The sequence below is a fragment of the Vicia villosa genome, linkage group LG4 (genome assembly GCF_029867415.1).
Source record: "Vicia villosa cultivar HV-30 ecotype Madison, WI linkage group LG4, Vvil1.0, whole genome shotgun sequence".
NCBI lineage: Eukaryota > Viridiplantae > Streptophyta > Magnoliopsida > Fabales > Fabaceae > Vicia > Vicia villosa.
Window position 1 is genome coordinate 64,053,508 of NC_081183.1, and position 11,271 is coordinate 64,064,778.

Consider the following 11,271-nt stretch of genomic DNA (forward strand, 5'->3'; position numbering starts at 1 on the left):
CAGTTGTGGTACCCCATGTCAAGCTCGATCGTAGCAAGGGCTACGGGAGTCGACATGAGCATCCACGCTAATCCTATGTGTCACTGGCCTGGGTAGTGGGCCTTTTACCTCATACAAACCCCCCACCTGCAAAACAGAACAGAAGACCCCAGGGAACACAAAATATAATCCATATGCATGATGTGCAAACAGAAATAAACATGATATGCAGGCAAAGAATAAGCATGCAAACATATATACAAGGTATAGACATAAAACAAGTAAACACCCAGTAGATAAACAAACAAACGCAGGCTAGGATCGACTCGCTAAGAATGGACCCGCAATAGGTCTAGCAACATCCCCAGCAGAGTCGCCAGCTGTCGCACGCTCGCGAAATGATGAACAGAGTCGCCACCAATATATTTATCCCATAAGGGAAAGGAATATCAGAAAACCTAGGAAAGGATAAGAACAGGGTCTTGCGGCCAGAGATAAGGTACGGGAGTCGGCTACGCAAGGGGAAGGTGCTAGCACCCCTCACGCCCATCGTACTCGATGGTATCCACCTATGTTTGTTGCTATCTAAAGGGTGTATAAATCTAAAGCTTAACTACTAAGGGAATGCATGCAAATGAAAGAAAAGAAACACGGGGAAAAGAAGGAATATAAATAATTGTGCTCGCTTAGGCCCCGCGACCTAATGCCTACGTATCCTTTTCAGGAATCAGAGCGCCGTAGTTCGGCTCTTTAGTTTTTGTTTGTTTTTGTGTTTTTTTAGTGGACGAAGTTACATTCGCACTCCGCTGCTCGACCTCTGGAGTCTTAAGCTGGGAATGGAGCGGAAATAACATGGCCGATTAAAGAATGCCTCGGAGGCGAGATAGAGAAGAGAGTTTGAGCGTTTCGAGGAAATCCCTTAAGCAAGGGAAACTCGAGTTACTATTTAGTTCACTACGCCAAATTTGGCTTTTAGCAGCACCCCTACGAAAGCGCTTTTAGGAAAAGCGCTGGCATAGGCTTCGCTAAAGACAAAATTAAAAAACACGCTAAAAAAGCGCTCTAATAGTGGGGGGGTATGAAAGCGCTTTTAAGAAGCGCTCTGGTAGGGGGGGGGTTATGAGAGCGCTTTTCAAAAGCGCTCTGGTAGGGGGGGTACGAAAGCGCTTTACAAAAGCGCTCTGGTAGGTGGGGGGAACGTGGGGGGAACGAAAGCGCTTTTCAAAAGCGCTCTGGTAGGGGTGTTTAATGAGAGCGCTTTTTGTCAAAAGCGCTGGTATAGCCCAGGCTATGAGAGCGCTTTCCAGAAGCGCTTTAGTAGCCTTATTACTAAAATTAAAACCAAAAACACGCTTCTACTGTTTCTCACTTTCTCTCTTTCTTTTTCTCTCTGCACGCGAACCAGAAACCCCACCCCTCACCGTCGTCGGTCCTCCGTCCACCACCATCGCGCGAACTTCTTCTCCTCCGTCCACCACCATCGTTTCGTCTCCGTCTCTTCTCCTCTGGTAGCAACTTGCTTTGCGCCACCCAGGTATCACACTTCTCATAGCTTTCATATCTGGAAGGCTTCATGTTTGTGAGTATTTGTGAATATCAGTTGTTGTTCTTTGTTGTTTTCTTTTCCTCTTAGATTCATTATGAGATTGTTGTGTTTAATAATATATTCTAAGAGAGAAAATTGCAAGATAGATATAAAACAAGTGTATGTGTTTCTCAATCTGTTAGATTACACTCAAAAACACAGCATTTTGTTAATTGAATTACCTCTTTTCTTAACAAATACAATTGTTGGGCACTGTCATGGAGAAACATGAAGCCTTGCAGCAGCTACAAGAGTTTTTTACTTGAGTATTTCTTGAATTAGAGGAAAATGTTAGGTTATTTCCATTGAGGGAACTATTTGATGAATACATATCTGGAAGTTTGAGATGGATAGTACATACATAGCTATATAGATTTTGGAATTTGATAAAATATATATTATATACTTTTATTTATATATAATAACTCTATGATATATATGTTGTGTGTGTATGAGATTGAGAGTGATGGTATATATTATACAATAAATTGGCTTGTTCAAGGATGCCAAGTACTGTAAAGTATGAGAATGACAGCACATAGAGAAATTAAATAATAAATAATATATAATAATAGTAATAATATATACCTTATGAGAGTTGAATTAATGAGGAAGAGAGAAGGTAAAGAATGAAACAAGAGTGAGTTAATGTATATAGACAAGGATGATTCATAAGGTTTGCTTTTGAGCAAAAAGTTTTATAGCTTCGTGTTAGTAGTGGTGTATTTAATTAACTGCATCGTGTGTCTTGTGTTAGTAGTGTTAGTAGTGGTGTATTTAATTAACTGCATCATGAGCTATTCACCCATTCTTATTATAATCATACATTGAATTGAATTTCTTGTATAGGTCTGACTGGATTGATAACTTTGGATCTCTTTGGAGCTCGTATCATTGACTCTGGTACTACATATTTAGGAGTATGTACACACATCAAACTATTGTTGATTTCCTTTGTTCAATCGATTTTGTCTTGGTGGTTACTAACTTTGTGAATTTGCTATAGGGGTAACTTGTGTATAGTGAAAGTTTGATCGTTTCCCAGCCTAGTTCGACGTTTGGCGTTTTCTTGAGTTCGGTAACATCCGAGGTAAATTTCTTTCTCAAATTACTGGTATTATGATGAATTTGTCTGAAATTGTGTGATTATATATGTTACGTTTTATTGCTTCGGATTCATTCCGTTTATACTTTGCGTTTTGACAGAAACACATTAGTTTTATGTGTTTAGAGAGTTAATATAGGAGGTACTTACTAACTTTGTGAATTGAATTCGCCATAGGGGTTACTTGTGAAGAGTGGAAGTTTGACCGTTGTTGTTTAGCTTAATTAAGACATGGATAAGACATGGATGAATTCAAACCGATTGTCGAAAGAGTACGAGAAAGGGGTATGGGAATTTGTTGAGTTTGCGGTTGCGAACTCCAAAGACCCGCTTCGAATGCCGTGTCCTTGCTTGGGTTGCTGTTATGCCGGGGGTAAGGTTAACGGGAATCAGTTGGGATCTCATTTACTACGGTTTGGAATTGATAGAAGTTATACATGTTGGACAATGCATGGTGAGAAAAGTACCGGGAATGCTGGGTCGAGGTGTAATAGGAAGTATGCTTCAAACGACGATTGCACAGACACATACGATTGTGATCGTGTCGAAGAGATTGCAGAAGCGCTGGAAGAAGATCTAGCGGATTGTCCCAAAATGTTTGAGAGGTTGGTAAGCGATGCAGAGAAACCGTTGTATGATGGTTGTTCAAAATTCACAAGATTGTCTGCGGTGTTAAAGTTGTACAACTTAAAGGCGGACAATGGATGGTCGGATAAAAGTTTCACAGAGTTATTAGCCCTTATGAAAGATATGCTACCAGAGGATAATGTTCTTCCCAATCGAACGTATGAAGCCAAAAAGATGTTGTCTTCTATTGGAATGAGCTATGATAAGATACACGCATGTCCAAACGATTGCGTTTTGTTTCGAAACGAGTATGCAGCGTTGAATGAGTGTCCTAAATGTGGTGCCCCTCGATATAAGAAAAAGTTGTCTCCTGCTAAAGTCTTATGGTATTTTCCTATAATTCCGAGATTTAGACGCATGTATCGTAGTGAGACCGATTCAAGACACTTGACTTGGCATGCAGATGAAAGAATTATTGATGGAAAGTTGCGACATCCGGCAGACTCACCACAATGGAGTAAAGTTGATACTGAATATCCTGAATTTGGAAAAGAAGCAAGAAACCTTCGGTTGTCATTGTCTACTGATGGAATGAACCCGCATGGTATTCAAAGTATCTCGCATAGCACATGGCCTGTGATTCTTATGATTTATAACTTACCTCCGTGGCTATGTATGAAGCGTAAGTACATGATGTTATCTATGCTAATTTCTGGGCCTAAACAACCAGGGAATGACATAGACGTATACTTGGCACCCTTAATCGAAGATTTAAAGTTTTTGTGGGAGAGAGGTGTGGAGGTTTACGATGGGTATAGGAAAGAAAGTTTCAACTTGAGGGCGATGTTGTTTGGAACAATTAATGATTTTCCAGCATACGGAAATCTATCCGGGTACAGCAACAAGGGTCAAAAGGCGTGTCCTGTTTGTGAAGATGAAACCGATACGACACGATTGGCGCTTTGTCAGAAGAATGTCTTTCTCGGCCATCGTAGATTCTTAAATTCTAATCATCACTACCGTGGGTGGAGAAAAGCATTCAATGGAGAGGCCGAACATCGTACAGCCCCGCCTTTTTTGTCAGGTGATCAAATTTTTGAAAAGGTGAAAGATGTGAGCACTCAGTTTGGCAAGCCTTTTGCACATTCAATTGTCAAGGGTGGGTGGAAGAAGAAGTCAATTTTCTTTGAACTTCCATATTGGAAGTCGTTGTACGTAAGACATTTCCTGGATGTTATGCATATTGAAAAAAATGTATTTGACAGCGTTATAGGTACGCTACTCAATATACAAGGAAAGTCTAAGGATGGCGTTAACATAAGGAATGACATGGTAAACATGGGGATGAGAACTGAATTAGGGCCCGTGACGAAAGGAAGACGAACATATCTGCCACCTGCTGTTTACACTCTATCTAGAAAGGAGAAGAAAACATTGTGTAAGTTCCTCAGTGAAGTAAAAGTTCCAGAAGGCTACTCTTCAGATATTAGAAGACTTGTGTCCATGAAAGACCTCAAGTTAAAGAGTTTGAAGACGCATGATTGCCATGTTATAATGGAACATTTTTTACCAATAGGTATACGTTCTATTCTGCCAGAAAAAGTAAGAAGCGCAATAACTAAGCTGTGTTTCTTCTTCAGGTCTATTTGCAGTAAGGTGGTCGATCCCGCGATCTTACCAACATTGCAAAATGAGATAGTTGTTACTTTATGTGATCTTGAAATGTATTTTCCTCCCTCGTTTTTTGACATAATGGTTCATCTAGTCGTTCATCTTGTGAAAGAGACACAACTGTGCGGACCAGCTTATATGAGATGGATGTACCCTGCTGAACGTTATATGAAAATATTAAAAGGGTACGTGAAAAACAGAAGTCGACCGGAGGGTTGTATTGCCGAGCGATACGTTGCTGAAGAAGCGGTTGAGTTTTGTACTGAATATCTGTCAAATGTTCAATCAATTGGACTCCCCAAATCTCATATTGTCGAAAAAAAAGAAGGAAAAAGGCTAATTGGAAATAAAGTTGTGACAGTATCAATGGTCGAACGGGATCAAGTGCACTTGTATGTTCTGCACAATGAGATTGAGGTTGAGCCGTTTGTTGAAATGCACAAAGTTGTTCTCCGAGATTTAAATCCAAATAGAAATGAGAACTGGATAGTACGAGAGCACAATCGAAGTTTCATATCGTGGTTTAGAGATCATATTTATTCAAAGTATCGTTCAGATCCTGCTTCAGTAACAGAAAGGTTGAGATGTTTAGCCTATGGTCCATCTGTAATTGTACTTTCTTATAGCGCATACGCAATTAATGGATACACATTTTATACCAAAGAACAGGATGATAAAAGTACTATGCAAAATAGTGGTGTTACCTTGGTAGCTGAAGCTATGCACATATCAAGTGCGAATGACTTAAATCCGAAATTTGCAAATTTGTCATATTTTGGGGTTATCGAGCGCATTTTGGTGTTTGATTACGCGAAGTTTCAGATTCCTGTATTTGGTTGCAAGTGGGTTGAAAATAATAGTGGCGTACGAATGGATAAGTCAGGATTTTTGCAAGTGGATCTCAATAGGGTAGGGTACAAAGATGAGCCTTTCATTCTAGCCTCTCAAGCTAAACAAGTGTTCTATGTCAATGATCCGACAAGTACGAAATGGTCTATAGTGCTTTTATCTAACAAAATAGTTGATGAAAAAATTGAAGATCAAGGTGATATTGGTGTTGGCATTGAATCTTGTACAAGAAACGATCAAAATGAGAATGAATCTTGTATTAGAAATGATCATAATGAGGGTATTTGGATCAATCCAACCGTCCGCATTGTTAAGAGACGCGTAGTACACAAACCTACCAAGAAAAGAAAGAGACGTTAGTGATAAAGGTAATAGTATACATAGTCCGACTAATTTGTTTTATTCAATTTGGTGCATATTCTCGTTTTGTACATAACTTTTGAACCATGTATCCGCTTGTTGACTTCTTTACATGTAACTATACTATTTTGACGATTCCGGAGCTGCTCATGCACTTATCTTTACATTTCGGGACTATTTTTTTATCGGTTTTGCTTCTGCCCGTAATCAAAAGTCGGGCTTAGGGTCTGAATTTCGGAAAACCGACTTTGTTTTTGAGTCCGTGGCGACGTTTTACCATAGCCATGTAAATTTCGTTCAATTCCGATAACTTTCTTTTTTTACGCTTATTTTGATTTGTACCGATTTCGTTTCCGATTTACTTGTACATGCATGGTTTGACTTTCATTTGACTTGTATAGATTGTTAGCTTATTAATAGTGTACTAATGTGCTTTAGTTTGTTTGATACAGGTTCAATGGCTTCAGATAGAGATGCTCCACCTGAAAACCCACCTGAAAACTTACAAGAAAACTCACAAGAAAGAGTTGCTTCGGATACAAATGCTCCACCTGATACTGAAGCAAAAGAGGTTGCACGAGGCATCACTATTATGAGGGATATCATACGACATAGAGACCAAGGATTAGTATACCGATTGGAATGGAATTCTGATAAACAACCAATTGGTCCTAATTCTGCAAAGTTGACAAGTTATATTGGTACACTTGTCCGTATGCATATTCCAGTCTCCATAGCTACCTGGAAATCGAAGACGAAAAATTTAGAATTGGAGGAGAAAAAACAAGCGATTTGGGAAGAGCTTCAGGTATATATCATATATGGTTAATTGTTGTTATTATCTTGACGATAAATTGTTTAAATTATTTATACTAACACACTATGCGTACTCTTTTTGCAGAGGACTTTTGAGATACCAGATGAACGTAAAAGCTACATACTTAGTTTGGCCGGCAAGAGATATAGAGGGTGGAAAAGTTTTTTGACAAACACCTATCTTAAGGATAAAGATGGAAAATTTCTTGAAGTTGCACCGGGACGGCCAACAAAGTATGCGACCTTCATTGATGAAGCAGATTGGGCTGAGTTTGTAAAGCAAAGAGATGAAGCTTTTCAGAAAAAGAGTGCCACGAATAGGGAGAGAGCATCCAAACCCGCGTATCCATACAAAAAAGGGCGTTTGGGATATGCACGCTTAGAGGATAAAATTGTAAGTAAATAGAAATTCGATTTAATTAATTGTCTACATGTGCATGTTTTAATTGACGATTTTATCGTTTGTGTCAATGCATAGTTGGAGGAGACTAAAAGTGAGGAAGCTTCACTTCCTGTACATGTGTTGTGGAAGGAAGCTCGTGTGGGCAAGAATCACGCTGTCGATCCCGATGTTCAGAGAGTTTATACTGAATGTGTAAGTATAATACTGTGTCTTTAATTAAATCAAATGTTTTTTAATATATAAATGACTTTTTATCTCCACTAATAATTATTTAAATGTAAATGAATTACAGGAGACCTTGTCGCAATCGGCATCCACCGGTGAGGAGAGCGTACTTAGTAGAGTACTAGATGCTCCCGAGTATCCCGGTCGGGTGAGGGGTAAGGGTCATGGTGTGACTCCAACCTCTTTTTATAAGAGTTCTAGGAGAAGATCAAATCTTACCAATGAAGAAGTGTTGCAAAAGTTGCAGGAATTGCAAGCACAGGTCTCTGAATTGCAAAGAGATAAAGATATGTATATGAGAGAAAAGTGCAACACTTCATCGGTGAGAGAAACTAGTGATAAGGCTAGTATCAACTATCAAAAGAAATTTCCCGAGGTAATTATAAGTTTTTTTCCTTACAAACTGTTCTATTTTATTAATGATAATGACTTTATATTTACTTTTGGTTTAGGGCATTTCATCTTGCCAACTATACTTATCGGAACCGAATTATCGACTAGTTGGCAAGGGAAAAGTGCACAACACTTCGGGAGATTTACTTCACCACAGACCGCTCCCGGATGGACACCTGAAAGTATCGGTGGATGTTGTATTAGATCGTGATGCGATTCTACCGGTACCTGACATGGTCTCAGAGACGACATTGCTGCGAGATGCAATAGGATCGTTTGTTGCATGGCCCTCGGAGCTCATTACCATTAGTGATGAGGTAAATTGAAAACGATTATGAATCATTTAGTTTTCGAATGTCAATTCTAAACCGTTTATTAATTATGTTTTACATTTTATTTTTAGACTGCTCCTATAAAACCCGCAATTAAGGGTAAAGGGATTTTACAGGAGGAGGAGTCTGTTGCATCGCTAAAAGAGGTACATTTAAAGTGTTAATATATAATCTGAATCAAAATATGCATGATTTTATATTTTACCTAACTTATATGATTTTTAGGCATCCGCTCGGGAGTCACAACAAGTGACGCAGCAGGTTCGTAGCGTACCACCCAGTGGTCCTCCGAAGCAAGCGGCAAGAAAAGGCGGTGCTTTTGTGCCTCGATACCGGGCGACACTCGCAACAATGGTTGATATGTCCGATATGAAGGATGGTGCTTTACGGGAAATCGATATGGATGAAAGTGTCTTCGGTATTGAGTTCAAGTCACATATTACAATTGACGACTTGCAAGAGATTTTTGACCAGGATCAACTAGGCGTCAGTAATATGCAATCATACATCCGGTAATATTCACTCATCCGATATATTATTTAATTAGTCCCACAATATAATTTATTTACACTTTTCAATAAAAAGAATCTAATGTTTATTATGTTTTTATTTAAGGTTGTTGTATGACAGAGTGTTGCGCGGGACTGCATTGTCTAACAGATTCCGGTTCGTGTCTTCCGCCCATTGCAGCGGAATGGAAATTGTTTCGGATCCGGAATCTGTTAGACAGCGCTTAGTCGATAGATTCATGTCCACCGGCAATACAGAATGTCTGCATCTTTGGGCGTATAATACCCGACCAGTAGGGTTAGTTTCTCATTCTTTATTCATCTAATCTCTGTTTCTTTAGTGTATAGCAATATTTTCATATAACCTATTGTTTTAATTTATAGAGCACACTGGTTGCTGCTTGCTATCAACCCGATAAGGGAAGTCGTGTATTATCTGAATTCGGTAAAGGGTGAATGGACCAATTATCCGGCCATGAAGGAAATCGTTGATTTGTAAGTGGGATCGTTCTAAATATATATTCGTGTATATTTATATATTTACTTATTTGTGGGATTGATCTAAACATATGCTTTTATATATTTGTTAATTAGATCAATACAAGTATTCCGTAGTCAACGGGACGCACAGGTATCCCGGACTAAATCAAACAACATCACCTGGATCGAAGTGCAGGTACATTACTTTTCACAAATTTGCTTATAATATTTATGCTACTTGGTAAAACAAGACAACTTATATAGAATCTTATTTGTTTTTCTATGTAGTGTCCGATACAGCGTAACAGTTCAGACTGCGGATACTTTGTATTGAGGTTTATGAAAGAAATCATTCAGGCGAATCAATTAGAGATTCCTCCCACGGTATAAAGTTATAACTTAAGATAATTTCATATAATTTATTACATTTACCTAAATATATTATTCATATTATGTTTTTGTTTTATAGTACCTTGACGAATTCCGTGCTGCTGGGTACTCGAAGCTAAAGTTAGAAGAAATCAAAGAGGAATTGTGTCAATTTTATATTAAGCAATTTTTCATGCAGATTTGAACTATAATATTGTTGATTTTGTAATGATGTATATATATAATTTTGTAATGATGTATATATATAATTTTGGATATTATAATGGTATATATTAGTATATATATTGTCTTACTGATGGCTGAAATAATATAGTCGAAAATATATTACAGGTCGAAAATATATTACAGGTCGAAAATATTACAGGTCGAAAACATTACAGGTCGACTGGGAGGATTAAATTATAGGCTGCACATAAAAATACCTCATTTAGCAACTACAGCGCTTCTAAAAAGCGCTCTTAAAGGTCCACATACTAGAGCGCTTCTTAGTAAAAGCGCTGGCAAAGACCAGTAAAAAAGCAAAAAAAACTAAAAAATTACGCAGCATACAAAAGCGCTTTGGGAAAAGCGCTCTGGTAGGCCCCCCTATGAGAGCGCTTTGTCTGGAAAAAGCGCTCTCATAGGGGGGCCTACCAGAGCGCTTTTCCAAAAGCGCTTTTGTATGCTGCGTAATTTTTTAATTTTTTTTGCTTTTTTACTGGTCTTTGCCAGCGCTTTTACTAAGAAGCGCTCTTAAAGGGGGGTCTACCAGAGCGCTTTTTCCAGGAAAGCGCTCTTATAGGGGGTCCTACCAGAGCGCTTTTTCCAGGAAAGCGCTCTTAAAGGGGGGGTCTACCAGAGCGCTTTTAAAAGCGCTTTCGTAGCCTACGCCAGCGCTGGCTTTGGCAGCGCTTTAAAGCGCTGTTAAAGGCCAAAAAAAGCGCTGTGAAAGCCCTTCCGTGTTGTAGTGGTTTGTGTTTTTTAGAAGTTGGGAACTTACGCCTGAATGGGACCCTTAAGCAAGGGAAATCCAAGCACTCGAACATTCCCTTAAGCAAGGGATGTTTCAAGGTTCCATTCCCTTTTTAAGAATTTTCACTTTGATTATTAATGTTTTAAGTGTTTTCTTTGTATTTTTTATGGGGATTTTTATTCAAGTATTTATTAATGTTTTATGGTTGTAAAAGAAGAAAGAAATGAAAATAGGGAACTAGTTCTAATTTCTAAATCTATGTTGTGGATATTCTAAAAGAAAAATAGGGAGGAAAAAGCAATTAAATGGATTAAAACCAACATCAAGGACCAAGGGCATTTTAGACATTTCACAATGGAAAATATTCACAAAACAATTAGAAAATCACACAAACTATAAAGGAAATTAATCACAAACAATTTCATTTTTTATTTAATAGAGAAATTAATTTGAATTAATAAAGAAGACTATTATCTATTTATGGTTTTTTTTTTGTATGAAAAACTATTTATTAAAATTCTACAAAAATGCTAATTAAAAGTCACTTAAAAGAAATTTAAAAAAAACTAGTTGGTAGGAAAATTATTTTTGTTGCTTTTTATCTAAAAGAAAAAAAACAATTAATCAATCAAAGAGAATAAAAAAAAACTATTTT

At 38.0% G+C, this 11,271-nt stretch overlaps 1 protein-coding gene across 2 annotated transcripts; it reads left to right on the forward strand.

Annotated features, from left to right (window-relative positions):
* Nucleotides 1-1,255: 1,255 nt before the first annotated feature.
* LOC131594866 (uncharacterized) lies at nt 1,256-9,923 on the forward strand. 2 transcript variants are annotated; one of them, XM_058867070.1, is made up of 7 exons: nt 1,256-1,513; nt 8,661-8,797; nt 8,901-9,092; nt 9,179-9,289; nt 9,389-9,470; nt 9,563-9,658; nt 9,744-9,923. In XM_058867070.1, the coding sequence occupies exons 2-7, from the start codon at nt 8,685-8,687 to the stop codon at nt 9,846-9,848; spliced, it is 699 nt and encodes a 232-aa protein (XP_058723053.1). In that variant the 5' UTR covers nt 1,256-1,513; nt 8,661-8,684; the 3' UTR covers nt 9,849-9,923. The 2 variants fall into 2 exon arrangements, with proteins under 2 accessions (XP_058723053.1, XP_058723052.1); XM_058867069.1 differs by lacking the exon at nt 1,256-1,513 and having other exon boundaries at nt 8,527-8,797.
* Nucleotides 9,924-11,271: the final 1,348 nt, after the last annotated feature.